Raw genomic sequence first — 18,180 nt, forward strand, 5'->3', positions numbered from 1 at the left:
TGTGTGTGTGTGTGTGTGTGTGTGTGTAGTTTGAGTGCAGGTGTCAGTGTTCAGTCTACCCGGTGCTTCCTGAAAACCTCCAGTTACTGTTACTGTCATGTTACAGATGAAGACGGCTGCTTCTTTTTTAAATGTTCCTCCTCATTCACACACACACACACACACACACAGACGGTTTTTGAAGTTAAAGAATCTCAAACTTATGATAGTTTAGGGGATCAAACTCGGATGATATAGTAAAAATCGCCTTCAAATGTCCTGTTTTTGTTCTCCAAATCTCAGATTTCAGTTTACCATCATAAAAAAGAGAATACTTTTGAGAAGCCGCTACCTAGGAGGAATACATTTGGTGAACTGACTTCAGTATTAATCCATTTTAAGAGTTGTTGTCATTCAATTTTCTTTGTGTGTAGAGCGTAGATGAATCGAACAATGGTGAATTGTTGGCGTTCTCTGCCGTTCTCTACATGGAGCGTTTGCTGTATATATGAATCTAAAATGTGTATATAGAAGGAGCGTGAAGAGATACAATAGAGCAGGAAACATATTGTAATAAAAGTGCTACAGAACAGTCAGCTTCTGATTGAAGACACATCGGCAGGGACCTCGAATGTTAACGATGGATTTAATTTAGAGAAGTAGTGACGATAAAGAAGCAGTGTGGCTTTAGCTTTGTCTGTTTTCTGTTTTCTTTCTTTCAAATGTCACTGTTTGATTTGAATACTGTTTTTTTTTTTTTTGTATTATTAGTGAATGCAGGAGAGAAATGATTTCTTTGTTTTCACATGTTTAAACCCTTAAAGGCACACTGAGGAAAGCAGTTTATAAGATGAAACGACTAACTCCTCCTCAACAGATAAATAAAATACATTTTCAGAGTTGGAATTAACCCCGAAAACGTTGTTGCTGTGTATTTTTCCATTTCTCCTCCTATTCCAGCGGTTCATTTTCTATTCAAGTGACACAATGTTAGTGGTTTGTTCTCAAATAAAAGAGCAGAAATCCTGCAGGACTATCCTGTTCTAACGGCTTAACTCAAGATGATCTTTTAGAAATGGATCATTAAAGAAGAAGCTTGTTCCTGATTCACAAACTTAAACTACATCAGTGCTGTGTGTAGTTCCACATTTCACTATATCAACAACAGAGCGGAGAACATGCTGGTGAGCAGAAAACATAATGAAGCAGTTTCAAATGGTGCGCACAGATCACACCGGTAGCGTACATACAGTCTATGGACGTGCGTCAGTCGCTGGATGTAAACGTCACCACCCCCTCCCACTGGCTGGCGTGGGAACTTAATGAATATTTCCTGCTGTGTTCTAACATCAGCTCATCCCGTCTTGGAGTGAAAATTTAACCGAGGGGCCGGGGGGGGGGGGGGGACTGCGGGTAGAGTTGGAGTTAAAGTAGAGATGGTTCAGATCCGATCTTATGTCTGTATCGGGTCTAAACAAAAACAAACCATTCTGCACCAGAATCTAAACTTAGACAAACTGTCTGCTGCAATGTTGTCAGAGAAGCCAGCACTTCAACACAGCACGTTCCCCTAATGTCTGATGATATAGGAAGGTCATTGTATTATTTAGTTGAGTATATATTTGAGATTGGACCCTTAAAATGCAATAGGAATCAAACCGCCCCCCCTGAAGACCTTTTTTTGTTCTCTAAAGTCTTGCTCCAGATTCTCATCAGAGAAAAATTGATTCAATTAAGTTTTTCTTCAAATGTAAAATGATAAGTAACCTCTCTTTCTACCTTTCATTGTTTCTTTTCTTCTGTCTTTAGACTACTTGTTCTTCTCTCTCCGTGCAAACACACACATTTGAGGACGGTGTAATTTGTTTACCCCCTCCCCAGACAAACACGCACACCCTCAGCTGCTCTGTCGGTTAAAATGAATATGTATAAAGAGAAGGGGGAGGGCCGCACTTATATAAACAGTGTGATTGGCAGGCTCTTGCAGCCAATCAGCTTGCAGACGTTGGTTGGTGAATATTCAGCAGCAGCTGCCGAGCACAAAGAGAGGCTCAGCTGTTAAAAGGAGCGAGGCCGCTCATTTTGTTTAACCCTTTAAGTGTCTGACGGCCTCAGCATACAAACACACTGAACACATCTTCACACACTTCACTATCACTTCATCATGCGCATTTCTTTTTTTTTTATCACTTTGTCCAGGAGGAAGGAAGGGCGAAAGAAAAATGAAAAAACACGGGGGGTTTAAAGAAACAAACTTACAAATATAAGGGGAAAAGAGAGATGAAGGGAAGAAGGATGAGAGGATGATAAAGGTACAAGGAAAAAGTTAGAACATGGAGGAAAAAAGGAAGACAGTATGGAAGAAGAATGAGGAACAGATGATGGGTAAAAGGAAGAATAGAAGGCGGTAAGGACAGAAAATAAGACACAGGAAGAGGAAGTGCATAAGAGGGGATGAAGGAAAAGAGAAACAGTGTTGAAGAGGAAAAAGGAAATAAACGGTGAGAAGGAGAAATGTATTAACACAGAGGTTGTGATGGAAGGAAGGGATGAAGATAAAATGGAAATTAAGAAGGGCAAAGGGCTGAAGGAAAGGAATAAAGGATGGATATTAAGATGAGAAGAGAGATTGAGGAAAGAAACATGAAATGTTGTAAAAAAAAAAAGGATGGTAGAGATTGAGGGGAAAGGAGAAGCACGAAGGAGAGAAAAATCATTTGAAACATGATGAAGGGAGGAAGACGAGATGGGGAGTGAGAATCCGAGAGAGTGTGAAGGAATGGAAGAAATTGAACAATTCAAAGAAGAAAGGGTAGAAAATAGGAAGTTTCTTGAGGAAAGAGATACAGGAAACAAGGGAGAAATGAAGGGGAAAAAATGAAGTGGATGAATAAAGGGGAACGATTTAAGGAAGAAGGGATGGAAGAAAAGGATCAGTGAAAAGAGAGGACGGAGGGAGAGTGCTGGAAAGCGTTGAGAAAAGGAAGTGGTCATGGTAGAAAGTCAAAAAGGGATGGAGAGGAAAGCAAGAAGGAATAGAGGGAAGGGATGAATGAAAGGAGAGGGTGGAGGAGGAGAGGAATAAAGAGGACACACGAGGTCAAATGTCAGGTTTTCATTTTGTCCTCCCTGCGTCTGATTGGTCCAGGGCCCTGATGTAAGCACGGCAATGAGCTGTGATTGACATCCCAGTGTAGGTGATGATGTAATGACTCTTCCATCAAAAAACAAAGTGAACTGAAGCCTCCTGCCCTCTGATTGGCTCCTTATCAGTGATGTAACAGAACACTCACAATATCTTTCCTCCAGTTCTCCCCTGCTCTGCTTGACCTCCTTTTTTTTTTCTTTCATCCTTTTTTTTCCTCTTTTCTTCCTCCCGGTCTTCACACTCCTCTTAATTTGCATTTTTTTTTTTTTTTTTATTTATTTTATCTTCCTTTCCTCCTTTTCACCCTCTAATGTTTCCTTTTTATTCTTTAGACATTTGAAGTGTTTCATAATCTGTTTTTATTTCTTCTTCCTTCCACCCTCTCTCCTCTCTGTGTCCTGTCCGTCCAAATATGTTTTTCTTCCCTTGAATTTCAAACTTCTTCATTAGTTGCTAATTAATCAGGTGATTAGATATTTGGACATTCATCAGACTCAATTAAAAAATAAAGTGTTTAGCTTAGCTCAACACACAGACTGGAAACGGATGGAAACCGCTAGCCTGATCCGTCCAAATAAAAATAAAAAAAATGCACCTACAAGCAACTTTTAAAATGTGCAGCTTTTTACTTTTTGTCATCTTTCTATTAATTCTTCTCTAATTTATTCCCCATTTGAAACACTCGGGATAAAACAGATCAGAAATCCTCCACCGTGCAGGACGAGGAAGAAAGCAGCGGGCTAATTGTAGCTTCATGCTAACTGTTAAAAATGTCACTGTTACAGAAAAAAATCAACCACGACAGGATATAAATGAGGTCATGATGAAAATATTAAATTTTTGCTGTAGTTAAAAATCAAACAAATAATAATAATAATAATAATAAATTTGATTTATATAGCACTTTTCTAAATACTCAAAGACGCTTTGACGGGAAACAACAAAAAACAAGAGAACATATATATTTTTTTAATTTAAAATGACATGCTAATTAAAAACAGGTCAACGCACAGATACTCAATTTAGGCTACATGACTTATTAATGGTGATTCAGTTTTATGACACACCTACATTTTTTTCTTTTGTGTGTGTGTGTGAGTGTGTGTGTGTGTGTGTGTGTGTATTCGTGTGTGTGTTTCCCAAACTGAGTCATGTGTCTGTCTGTCATTTGAGCCACTGAGCGTGTGCAGAAGCGAGCTCCCATTCTGTCAGCCTGCTGATGTCATACACACACAGTTACACACATGTTCAGTGATGCGTTGGACATTAGCATACTGTTTGAATCCAGACATGAGTTCCCACACACACACACACACACACACACACACACTCACGTACTCGCACACTGTTATACTGTATTATGTAACACACACACACACACACACACACACACAGGGTCCTGTTGTCTTGTTGTTGTTGCTCAGTGAAACACAAACAGACCTCAGATCAGTCTGATCCAGCAGAAGAATTTAACTGAGTGCGTGAGCTAATGTACTGTGTGAAAGGACAACGCTGAGGTACTCGTACTGCACCAGAGAAAAGTATTAATACTCACTTTCTAAACTGTTACCCTTCGCAGTCAAACATGGAGCCTTTAAGGTCGTAAACACTGTGGGAATATTTAGTCTTGTGCACACATGACCTGAAGTTATCATGTTTCATCATCATTGATTTTCTTAATTATTATAACTATTTATTTTTCAATGTATGAACTTGGATTAATAAATACATTTGTCTCTAATTAAATGTCAAGAGTTAACGCGTCCTGGCCTCCGTGCTTTCAGTCGGACGATAAAGTCGATGGAGGAGGTGTCCCTTTACAGAATCCTCCAGGAGGAGGGGGAGGAGAAGGGAGATGTCAGGGTGTGTCGAGTTACATGTTTGCTGTCCAGCTGATTGTTGTGGTTATGAACCTGTGACCAGGTCAGATTACCACACACACACACACACACAATGACTCCACACACAAACACACACACACACACACACACACACACACACACACACACACACAAACACACCCACCCACACAATGACTCCACACACACTCCCACACAATGACTCCACACACACACACACTATGACTCCACACACAGATCAATAAAGGGTCATACGATTACACTGAAGATCAATAGTCAACAAATGTTTACATGTAGCTGTTGACACACGTACATAAACCGTGATGAATTGTTGTGACGTGTCTCTGACCTGAACCTGATTCTTCTTGTAGCAGGTGAAGACAAAATGTCCCATAAAAGGTTGTTGATTTCTTAAAAAAAAAAAAAAAAAAAGTCTTGGCTGCTTATTTTAGAAAAAGATCCTCAATTTAAAAAAAAAAAGATCTTGACGTGAAAGAGTCCTCATTTTCCCAGATTTCTTTTTCCTCCCAAACAGTGTCCCGATGTTAGAAGATTAACCTCAACTTTCATCATGACCCAAGTTTGTCGACAATAAAAAAAATCTTTCACTTTCTCATAAATACTTACAACAACCCAAAATGTCACTGTTTCCCCTCCCCCAGCATGTCCCTGATATGTGAAGAATGACCTCTCATTTCAGGAGGGTCCTCACTCCACATTTATGGAATATATATTTTCAACTTAAAAGAAAAATTAACAAATGAATGTGCATGTTTTCACTTTTCTGAGGGGGGGGGGGGGGGGGGGGGGGGGGGGGTATCCCAATCTAAATAACCTCAAATTTAAGTCCCTAGTTTGTCAAAATGTCCTCTCTTCTAAAATCATGTCAAAACCTCGTTCATGAAAATGATGCTGGAAGTTTTTCCAAAATATCCACACTTATTAAAAATATTTTTTTCAAAAAGAAACAACCTCATTTTCCAAATGTCCCACTTTTTAAAATTTCCCCACTTAAGACAAATGACATATTTCATTCTCTCTCAAGGTTGACAAAAATGTCCTCACTTCTCAAACATCTCTTCACCCCTCATGAGACAAAAATGATTCAAAAACATCCTCAGATTCAAAAACTGTCCTCATGTCCTGAAGAAAAATAGATAGAGAGATGATAGATACTTTATTGATCCCGAGGGAAATTCAAAGCATCCAGCAGCAGGTTACAAAGACATGACATGAAACATTTGTTACAAATTAATATATATATACATACATATATATTAACCTGAAAAAAAGATTTAAAGAATCCCCCCTAGATGAATCAAACTTAAACTGTGCAATTAAAAATAGACTTATAGAATAAATGTACATAACCCGTGCAGGGATAAAAATATATGTGCAATTTAAACAAGAACCATCATCACTTAAAAATTCCCATTCCCTTAAACATCCTCTCATTTTTCAAAATGTCTTCTGGGCCAGACACGGTCCCTTCTGGCTCCAAGAAAAAGAGTGTGACGGGCAAAATGTTCAAACTCTTCATCCAACAAAAACCCTGGACAGGATCCTCAAACAGAAGTCTGTCAGCCAGACCCTTTGCTGCTGCTGATGATGATGATGATGATGATGATGCGTTCATGTCATGAATGAGTGGTAAGACTAAAAACATTTATTATTGTGATACTTTGAGAATTCTGTACCCTGGTAGACTGCCCTCTTGTGGGTTTCCTGCAGAATAAAAATCGTAGCATGAACTGAAATGATTGAATGGCAATTATTGGACATAGTGGAACTTTAGTGTCAGAAAAAATATTCACATAGAGAGAGAACGAGATATGATGAAACATAGATTGAAATACATTAATCGGAGTATAAGAAATAAAACTAAGCATGCTCCAAAAATACTATACTGTAGTAATACATCTCCTAGAGTCCAATGTTATCACAGAGCCAACTGAATGTCGTATTTAGGCCATACTTTGTAGTATTGAATCATTATTATAAAGGAAGAATGTTCTGATGAATATTTCTGCTGCTTGTCGTCAGGGATTTTTCCTTTTCCATCAATTTTACAGCACTGGAAGTAAATGTGCATGCGCGCGCCCGGGCCGTACGTGTGACGGGAGCGCGCAACTGCAGCAGATGAGAGCGGGAGCAAGGAGGTAGGGAAGGAAGGAGGGAGGGAGGGAGGGAGGGAGGAGTGTGAATGTTACGAGTCACTTCTCATTCCACTAATTTAGCAGAAAAGGGGGAGAGAGAGAGAGAGAGGGATAGAGAGTGCTCGACAGTGTGCGGAGGGACAGTGAGGCGCGTGGACTCTGCGGTATCTGACCTGAAAAAAAAAAAAGAAGAAGAAGAAAACAGCGCGTCTGCTGCTGCTGCTGCTGCTGCTGCTGCTGCTGCTGCTGCTGCACAGAAAAAGAAAAAAAACTACAGCACCTAAACGCACCGGGCCGGGCGGGTTCTCCTCCTCCTCCTCCTCCAGGTGTGTAAGGAGGAGAAAAATAATCCTGCAATATCGATCATTCATCCCGGAGATATCGCGGAGTAATCTGCAAGCTGCTGACGTGACACGAACTCGGTGTCCCAGTCCTCCACACCGAGGAGACACCGGAGATCTGCCGAGGCACCGGGACGGGCAGCAGGAGCGCCGTCTGGGTGTTATTCTCGGGGTTTTGGAGCGGCTCGGCGCCGGAGCCGTCAAATTGGTGTTTACGCGTCGGAGAGTCGGAGGAGGAGGTGGAGCGGCCGGGGAGGAGAGGACACTCTGGAGCGGGAGTCTTAAGATCATTTTTCGGTTTAAAGGGGATCTGTGTCTCGGGTGTGTTGATATCAGAGAAGGAGGATAAAAGAGGGTCTCTCTCTACCGCCCACCTCCATCCCTCCTTCCTTCCTTCCTTCCTTCCTTCCGCAGTAACCCTCCTCCCGCTCCTCAGATGGGTTAACGTCGCTCCGGTCTTCGTGCAGCTCCTCGGAGAGGGGTCCGCTCACACCTGCTCACACCTGCTTACCCCGATCTGCGGGGGCCATATGATGTAGGAGCCGACCTCCCCCTTTAGTCTCTGCATCACCATCCCTTAATTCTAACCCCCTCCCTCCCCCCTCCCCCCCCCCTCCCCCCCCCTCTCTCCACACACCCACACACCCACCCGTGCAATCTCGGCCCCCTTTCACCCAGCGTCCCACCATGCCGGCGGGGATGAAACCGCTGGAGAAGTTCCTGAAGAAGCAGACCACGGCTCTGACCCGGGCTGGCGGCTTTGTAGGCGGGGTGACGGACAAGGCCAGCGGGGGGACAGGGGCGTCCCGGCGGAGGGCCAGCTTGTCCCGGGTCGTACCGTTCTTCAGAGAGACGTCGCCCGAGAGTGGCCAGGCCCGGGAGGTGTTCAGGTGAGAGATTGGAAGGAGGTAATGGGTGCTTCAAAAATGTTGTTTTTTTTTTGTTTTTTTTAAAACAGCATGGCCGGACCAAAGTGTTTGGTGGCACAGGGGCTTTAAATGGGCCCCCTTTTGGCCCCCTTGTTGGTGTCTTTGGCATCTCCAACCCTCGGGTACGTAGGAATGTGGTCCATGTAATCTCTGACATAGTCTTGTTTTAATATTTAGAGAACACTTTTCCATAAGACAAATCCCAGGAGTTGTTGTTCTACAACAGCTCAGACGTTTGTTGTTGATGTGATTTACCAATAATCTGTTGTATACAACGTTTCCCATTATGACGTCAAGAACGCAACAGAAATAGACAATCAATGCAGAGTGAGAACAGCAACTCCCATTCCCTGTCATTTAAATTTACTGTGTTATTGTTCTTTTTTTTTTAAAGATTTATTTTTGGGCTTTTTTTTGCCTTTAATGTAGAGACAGGAGAGTGGACAGAGTCGGAAATCAGGGAGAGAGAGAGAGTTGGGAATGACATGCGGGAAAGGAGCCACAGGCTGGATTCGAGCCTTGGCCGCCCCGCTTGGAAGACTGTAGCCTCCATACATAACCACTGCGCCACCAGCTCCCCCTGTGTTATTTGTTTTAATGGAGTCTGGTAGCTTTGACTTAAGTGATTTGACAAATGTTTCTGGTTTTAAAAAAAACAACATCTTCCTCTTAGAAAAAAGGTCTCTGTAGAAATCCCTTCTGCAATGCTTTCAGCCTGAGTCTGTCGGTGACGAATACAAGAACATTTAGTGGACATTCTTTCATCTTTTAAGTTAGGTGTTGCAGCCAATACAACTCGTTTCACTGCTGCGGGCTGACTGTCGCCTACTTGAGTAATTCAAAACCGTGTAGCACCTATTAGTCATTAAGGTGACACAATATGCAAATTGAAAAAAATGTCCCAGGTTTAAAAATAACAGAATAACCATTTCAATCTGAGGGCTTATTGGATTTAATTGTTGTTTTAGTCCGCTGTAAATCATTCCAGAGGTATCTGAGATTATGTAAGAACTGTGCAACGTTCAGCTCTCTGCTGGATGACAAACTGGAGCAGGTAACAGGTTGTAGACCCCGGGGCAGTAACTGGCTTTGCTTTGTAGTTAATCCACATTTGTGGTCCAGATTTACCAGTTTTTCTTTAATCCCTTTCGGTGGGTCCAGCTTTGCTCTGTGTCACGTCCTGTCAGAAATACTCCGGCGATTCAGTTTCACACATTCTTAAAGTCTGAAGACGACTGAGTTAGTTTGTAAAGAATCAATCAGAGGTCAAGACACCTGGATTTCTAAACTGTGGTGAACCTCCAAAAGCGTCTACATTTCTGCAGGAGCGACGCCACTGATTGACCAGGAGCAGCATGCAGTCAGCGCTGTTGAATCAATCTGTCAATCAGTGAAAATGATTCAGTTCTTTCCTTTATTAACTGATGTGTCAAAAACACAACGTTCAAACTGGACCCCTCGTTTTACTGCCTGTAAGCTACACCGCCAGCTAACGCACGCTATAGCACAAGGTAACCGTCGCTGTTTGGCACCTGCCCGTCCAATCAGAGAGAAGGCCAACTTTCGCGTTCCACGGGTCAAAGTCTACTGAAGGTTCGCCCCTTGCATTGGAACGCGCTTGATCAGCTCGGCGTTTTGCCTCACCGTGATTATAGTTTCTCTCCTTTGCCGCTACGTCAATGAATTGTGTCCACCTCTAAACTCACCTGTCATTGGCTGTGAGAAATACACCAGCTCCCCACCCAGAAATGTCCCGAGTCGACCAAAACAAGACATCAAAATCCAGGCAGAGGACAGCGTCACTGCAGTGTTTGAATGCCCACATCAAAGTGTTAACTTTAAATTAGCTTAAATTGGATGAACAGAAACAATCCTTCACTGCTGAGATTTGGCTTCATGACAAGAATATGAAAAACCTTTCCATCCTAAAGATTTACTTTGACTTCCCCCCCCCCCCCTCTGCAGCCCTGACAGCGAGGACCCCCCCTCGTGGCCCTCAGCCACAGGGACCGGTCTGGTTTCTGTGCCCAGCAGCGCCAACGGTTCTTGCTCGGGCTCCGGCTCGGGCTCCGCCGGAGGAGACGTGCGAAGTCCCTCTCTGTCCAGCGACGAGCAGAGCTCTGAGGCGAGCCTGATCACAGAGAGCAGCAGCAGCGGGGGAGGGACGCCTCTTCCTCCCGACACGCCAGACAACCTGACGCTCTCCGTGCTGGACAGCGTGGCGGGAAAGCGTCACGCTCACTGCCGAGGTAAGAAGTGAAGCTTTGTTCTTTGTTTTTCAAAATGGCCACCGCGCGACGAAGGTGTCGCTGCTTGTTTACGCTGAATATCCATGAGCTGCTGTTGAGCAGCTCTGTAGAAAGGTAGCTGTTTTAATCATCCTGATCTCCTCCATCGGTTGTGGAAAACTGGATTTTAGTCTTCACCTTCTTGGATAAAGTGCGATTTAGACGGGGGGCAGCTGTGCTAGAGTCGGTTGTCTCTCAACCGGCAGGTCGGCAGTTCAATCCCCAAAATTAAACCAAATCTGGTGCATAGAGCGTCTCTTCTGTTGCTGTGGTTTAGAAACGGGTATTGTGATATTGTTAGATTTATCCCTTTGCGTTGCATCGAAGATTAAAATTGTGTTGTCGTGACAACCCTATATCGTCTGTTTTGGTTATGAGTAGTGTAAGTAGGAATGTCTTTGTCTCAGTTTGATCATTTTCCAGATAATAAAAGTTTTTTTTTAGGCTCCAGAATATTTTCCAGTTTCTGAATCACCATGGCAACCTTACGTTGTGCGAATGGATCTGTGATATAATATTTACAGTCTGTGATGGATCCGCACCCGAGCAAACGAACGTCTTTTTGCCACGTTGTTCGCGCGTAAGCCATAGGAGTATCTCTTCATGTTCACCTCTTTGACATTTTGAGCGAAAAAACAAGCTTTGCCACCGTGTGAGCTAAGATAAGAAAGAGAGCGTCAGAGCGCTAAGTGCGAAACCTGCTGAAACACTCAGTGTGGTACACTTCACGGACTCTCAGATTAAAAACGTGACGATGTAAACCCTGAGGTCTGCTGATCGCCACGGAGCGGTTCATTAGGCTGAGACCTTTTAAATCAGATCTTTAGTTTTAGTTTGTTGACTTAGTTCATGTTTGTATTTTGTTTATCTTTGATTTAGTTTTATTTGCTTATCATCTTTTCATTTGAAAGATTCTCTCATGTTGTCATGTGAGCCTTTGGTTGAGGATCAGGGAGGGAATGTATTTTACAAGCCCACTCCTTTGGCTTCACCTCAAGACAGAGGTGGAACATCTGCAACGATTTTGATAAAAAAAATTATAATTTTTTGACATTTTCTTCAGATGAGTCTGTTTTCTAAATCGCAGTACGGTGACTGTTTTTGGGTTTAAGTCATGAGTACGTTTATTCATCATAGGAATAAATGGTAGGTGCAGTCTTGGATTTCATGTTGAGGGCGGAAGACATGCGGCGTGCGAACCCTCCTGTTCAGCAGCTGCTGCAGAGAGATGAGGGGGAAATGATTTCATTTGACATTTCAGGATTCAACCTCGACGTCTCTGCGAGAGTTTAAAAAAAAAAAAAAACCCTCGACTGTGTTCAGTGCGATCGCTGCAGCTTCAGAAACCAGTTCAGATCCGGGCTGTTTGTTTCCCGCAGGATTGTGTTCAGTTCATAGTTCACATCATACAGACTGTTCCTGCAGCCTCCGAGCGTGGTAGAGTGTGTGCGTGCGTGTCTGCATGTGTGTGTGTGTGTGTGTGTGGTTACATAATCGCTGCCGTTCCTCTTTCCTTTCAGAAACGCAGCCTGCTTATTACAGCTGAAGTGGGTGTGCATGCATGCGTGTACCTATGTGTTCCTGCAGGAATGTTTGACTGCGTGCCTTTGTGTGTGAGTGTGTGCGTGTCTGTGTGTATGTGTGTGTTTGTGTGTGTGTGTGTGTGTGGAGCAGAGATTGTTGTGTGCTGCAGGGTGTGTACGTGTTTTTGTGACCCTGTTTCATTCAATCTTAAAATTATTCTCCCTTCAAAATCAGACGAAGAACACAACATGAACTACATTAAAATCGTCTATTTCTTCAGCGTATTTGTAGAAATATGAACTTTTTTTAAAAGGTTTATTTCTTTAATTTTTTTTATATATATTTTTTAGCCCATTTCTGCCTTTATTGGATTGGAGCTGAAGGGTGACAGGAAGTGTTGGGAGGAGAGAGTGAGGGATGACATGCAGCAAAAAATCAAAAGAAAAGGCATCATCAAAATGTTCTGAAAATATGGGAAACAAAAACTTTAAACATTGCTTGCTGGATAAAATGACACAAATCCTTTGAAACCTCTTTAGAAGATTTCTGTTTATTCTGTTAGCGTGCTACTCGTCTTAAATCCTGCTCTCTGTTTGTTTGGCTAGTTAACGGCCCAGGCAGAATGCTGGATGGGCTATCATCAAAAATGTGTCTGTAAATCACATTTCTCTTTCTCCAACGTGAGCTCGGACTGTGAGGAACTAATGCTGACAGCCCTGATACAGAATATTAAAAAACCTTCACACCTCGCTCTCTAAACCTCAGTTCAAAGATCTACTCGAGTGAAACACACCAGAACAAGCAAAACTACGTTCTGTATGTATGTTCACTAGACTCCTTTCCAGATTCAAAGGGTCAAAAATGAACATTTAGAGATACTCTTCTTTTCTCTCCGCCTCTGAGAGTCAGACGTCCTTATAACCGTGAATCAGTCTCCTCTTTGTGCTGCAGCATCACTGACGTTCTTAAGTGAAAATGTGAGATGGATGGACGTGTTTGTAGTTTATTTTCGTCCTGCAGGAGGGAGAACAAACAGCCGAGAGAGAAAGAAAGAAAGAAAGAAAGAAAGAAAGAAAAGTCTGCGACAGAGACGGAAACTTTCAGACGGATTCTTTTAATAAAGCTCCCCGCTCGTCTGGATCTGTTAAATAAATCTCGTTATTGACGAACGCCGAGCCTCTTCTCACCTCCGAGGCCAGACGGAAATAAAACATCATGTCGTTCAGTCTGCTTCACCTTCATCACTCCTCTCAGGGAGCGGAGCTTCGTCAGCCGATCGATCAAGATTATCGAGAACGAGGAGGTCCATGAATGACTCTGACCGTTAAAGAATTATGCATAATTAGGGGGCGTGGCTAATATGACTAATGTATATGACTAATGTGACTGCATGCGGGTGTGCTGTAGCCGTTTGTCAGGAGGATCCGCCTCAGCTCCACCTCTATGACTGTTTTGAGGTTCACCAAAAGTTAGTTTGAGACTGCGAGCAATTAGACCATTGATGGGCTTCAAAATTCTCCTTCAGTTACCAATGGGTGACGTCACTGTGACGACCTCCATGTTTTATACAGTCTTTGTATTAAACACACACACACACACACGTGCGCATGTCTTTATGAAGTAATGAGGACTTTACTGTATCTACACTGATCACATTCATGAATAACCCAACAACACGTTCTTCTTGTTAAACAATGGAGGCATTATTACAGCTCAGTGTGCGAGTCTGTGTGTGCGTTTGTAGTGTTTGCGAGTGTGTGGGTGTGTGTGTGTGTGAAGTGTTGGATGCTGCACATTAGTGTTATGCAACTCATCTCCTCTCGCATTCAGGGAAGTTTGTTTGAGGAGCTTATAAGCTTTATGATTGATACAGAAAATTCATGTTTTTAAAACGTGATTTTTCCAAACATTAAACTGCAAATCCTAAAGTTTAAAACCATCAGCTGTCAAACATGCGCTAAGCATTGTGGGAGCTAGGAGAAGAGGCAGCTACTGACTTTGACTCCGGAGGAAGGAAATCAGTCCGGGGGCTAACGCTCCGATAGAGGCAGCTGCAGGGGGTGGCGTGGGAGACGTCCCCAAATTCCCCCCCCTGCCCGGAGAAGTGCTGGTAGAGGGGGCGAAACATGAGTGACTTCCAGCTGACGATCCTGCAGCTGACCAAAAGACACCGTAGGAGGTGCGACAGGCTGAAGAAGCAGGAATAACAGCTAACATGTACAACAATCTGACAATTAATCTGCAGCATAAACTAGTGATGATCAACTGATTATTTGTGACTTTTTTCTAAATACCCAAATGAATAAACCGTTAAATATTTTGTAAGTCTTGAGGAAAAGTACTGTAGAGTTTTTATAACTCTAAATATCTTGGTGTTAAAATTGCTATCTAAATTTAGTAAAGTAAAAAATATATTTTTTAAACTTTGTTGTTTTAAAAAATGTTTTTTCTTTTTTTGTTCCTACAAAAATGTGAACATTTTTTTTAGTATTTCAAGAATCAGCTCCTTGTTTTGTTCAACAGAGACGAAGAGATGAACCTGTAAATGTGATGCCCGTTCATAATCAGACCAAAATTGTTTCTTTAACCAGGCTGTAAGCATGTTTATTTCTGCTCCATTTTTCAATGGGTGTATTTGTGACTTCTGGGGCTTCTGCAGCCAGCCTCAAGTGGTCACTCACGGGACTGCAGGATTGTGCACTTCGGCAACACTGCGCATTTCTTGTGTTTTTATCAGGAGTAAGAAGAAGAATATGGCATAATGTTCCTGCAGCAGGAGCTGAAACATGCAGCTGCTGTCGTCATCCTGCCGCAGAGACAAACTGTCCACTTTGATGGATTTTCTCAGAATGAGTCAGAGCTGATAAATTATGGATCAAACTTCTGAATGGACGTCCTGTTGGGGTTAAAGAAACTCTAGATTCTGTCTGTGATTCAGATTCAGAAAGAAATCCAAAATATGAGTTCATGAAGCTCGCACACATTCAAAATCACTCTGACTAAACGTTTGTATATCTTCTCCTTCCACCTTTTGGAATCAAATACAAAACAGTGTAGATTGTTTTTCATTCATTTAACTTCTGTGTATTATTTATTGTTGGCTGTACTTCTCTGTTTTATGTTTTATAAGCTTCTCCAAACCAAGCACTGGTGGGGTTTATAAAGTAGCTTGGGCTGAACTGAAAACTGTTTTTGTGGCTGATGAATCAAAGTTAAAGGAGCAGTATGTAATTCTGACACCTAGCCTTTAAAATAGGTACTGCAGTCCAAATTAAAAACATTTGAGCCCCCACCCACGCCCTCCACTGGAGAGTCGATGCACGCACGGGTTGCCATTTCACGGACACTGAAGCTTCAGTGTTTAGCCAGCTCTGCATCGGTCTGTAAACCTTTCTGCGTTCTAACCTCTCTCCATTTTTCAAAAAGCATCTCCAATATTGATCCTAGTTTTTGCCACGTTTATGCTCGTGGAGCTTATTAGAAACATGCAGAGGCTTTTTATGTCGGGTAGAATCTGTTATATCTGAACCAGTTCGCTTGCCGGCTTCCATCTCTGCAACACCTGTTGGTTTGCTGTGATAACTGGCCTCATATCTGGCAAACCGAGGGGTGTCCAGAACGGCTGTGTGGGGGTGCCTTAAAACTGCCTTACCTTCACTGGTCAAAACAAACACAGACCTTTTCATTGACCGGAATATAAACTTATATAATGAGGACATACTGGCTGCTGCATTGTTGTCAGAGAAGCCAGCACTTCAACATAGCATGTTTCCTCAATGTCTGATCATATAGTGAGGTACATATTGGTCCTTAAAGAATTCCTATCCCTTATTTCTGCTACATTATATTTGCCCAAAATTCAAACCATTTCTTTGGAAATCTTTTAACTTTAACTAATGTTTCACAGAGATGATGATAATCATTTAAAAGTGCTTTAAGAAATAATATAATTTACTATTAAAAATAAGACGTTTCAATCAGAAGCACACTTTAATTTAATTCTCGATTATTCCATGCTATTTTAGTGTAAAATAATGCCATGAAAATGAAACCCCCAGATTAAATAAAATATTTGCATGTCAATCAATAATTTATTTTTAAATTATGGCTGCAACATTTTCAAAGAAGGTTTAATCATGTGAGACACTCAAATTATTACTAGTAGCTTTCAGCAAGTCTGGCAAATTTACCTCAGGCCACATGTTTGAATCTTTAATTATCACCTTCTCCTACGGTGCCCCTGAGGGGACAAGAAGTAGCAGCAGTGAACAGTAACATAAACATTTCAGGAGGGATTTTCTGAACTAAAGAGCTTTCTTTGCTCTGAGCAGCGGATGATTTCTGTTTCCTGTTGAACTCAATGCCGCTGTCCAAAGTTCAGTGATTAACTGACTGTTGTTTTTAACACTTTGCTGTTTGTTCTCTGCAGATTAGTTGTACTCAGATTAACACTGAGAGGAAATGTAAGATGTTAGTGACCACGGGTAAAATAAGAAACAGAAAACAGAAAACACACTTTAAGTCTATGATGGGCAACATGGCACAAGAATTTCAATACAGTTTTATCTTAGCTAGCAGATCAAATTATGACAACGTTTGCTTCGTTAAGCTATCCTACAGGTACTAAATAAGGCTAATTTAGCAGTGCTATAGTGATGCTAAGTGATAGACTAGCAGATGCCAGACAGGTTTGAAGCTAGCTGCTAGCATTAAAAGCGTTGAGCTACTTTCTATTTAATTTCCGCTGAAGACAACAAATAGTGAAAGATAGTTGGAGTCGACTTGTTTTTCAAGTAAGAGCCACTCGAACGGCAAAGGCCATCTTGGAAGACCCTCAGCACCCCCCCCCCCCCCCCCCCCCCCCCCGCATGCAGAGTTTAGACTTCTGCCGACAGGGCGGAGGTTCACTTATGTTAGGAGGTCGAAATCAAACAGATACCTGAGGTCGTTTGTTCCATCAGCTGTTGGGTTTTTAAATAAGCTGTAGGTATTGTTGCCTGTACACTTTTACTATGGACTGTTGGTCCTTTGTCCTTTAACTCACTCACGGTCCATCACGGTGATATCCATGGTAGTTATGTTTTATATGTGTGTATTTATGTCATTGTGCTGTTTTTATGGATGTATTGACTGTATGGACCTCTGTTGCAAACCAAATTGCCCCTCGGGGACAATAAAGATTTTCCAAATCCAAATTCAAATGTAACATAGCATTAGGTTTGATAAATGAATGGAAGTTAATTCTGGCTAACAATTCACAAAGCTAAATTAAACAAGCGTGGTGCTTAACGTCTGCTAATGCAACTCTAGGAAAGACATGAAGCAGTTAGCTAGACTGTTAGTTAACAAAACTCCCAACAACATCTTTGCTCTTTGTTTGCTTGGTATAAACAAGTAGAAAACAATTATGATGGATTTTGGGGTTGGTGTTATCATGCTAATTTTCTTTACTTCAAAAGCTTTAAGGATGAAAATGAATCTCTCCTGCTTTAAAATGAGCTAGTTGATAGTTAGTTGATAAGCTAGCTAACCAGATTCAAAGCTAGCTAAGCACTTGCAGCCCTTTGTTTCTTCTAATGCAACCCCAGTTAAAGATACAGCAGCTTGTTAAATAAATCATACTTCACAATCTCTGTCTGTTTGTTAAGTGTGTTACAAACGTGCAAATAACCTCTTAACATTGATGATTAATTTAGGAGTTACTGTTGTCTTTCTTTTCGTGATTTGAAAAGCTGTGAAGAACGCAATCAGTCTCTCCTTCTACTCTAAGCTAATTTAGCATTAGCTACAGTTCTTGCAGCAGTTCTCGTGTCTTCATGAGACAGCCATCTCCATGAGAGGTGTTATGTATGAGACGTGTGATTCACAGAGCGGAGAGAGGCTGCGTCTCAATCAGACTGGAAGTTAAACTCAGTCTGAATGTCGTCCTGATCCGATGTGTTTTTGTCTGCAGTTA

General features: G+C 42.0%; 1 protein-coding gene across 1 annotated transcript in view; it reads left to right on the top strand.

The window, feature by feature from the left end:
* The first annotated feature begins 7,230 nt into the window (after positions 1-7,230).
* The window catches only part of rapgefl1 (Rap guanine nucleotide exchange factor (GEF)-like 1), a 37,012-nt gene continuing 26,062 nt past the window's right edge, over positions 7,231-18,180 (top strand). The window contains exons 1-2 of the mRNA XM_061065834.1: positions 7,231-8,373; positions 10,378-10,661. Of these exons, the coding sequence (XP_060921817.1) occupies positions 8,171-8,373; positions 10,378-10,661 (487 nt within the window). The 5' untranslated portion in view covers positions 7,231-8,170. The remainder of the gene's footprint in view (positions 8,374-10,377; positions 10,662-18,180) is intronic.

The sequence above is a fragment of the Labrus mixtus genome, chromosome 20 (genome assembly GCF_963584025.1).
Source record: "Labrus mixtus chromosome 20, fLabMix1.1, whole genome shotgun sequence".
NCBI classification, from domain to species: Eukaryota; Metazoa; Chordata; class Actinopteri; order Labriformes; family Labridae; genus Labrus; species Labrus mixtus.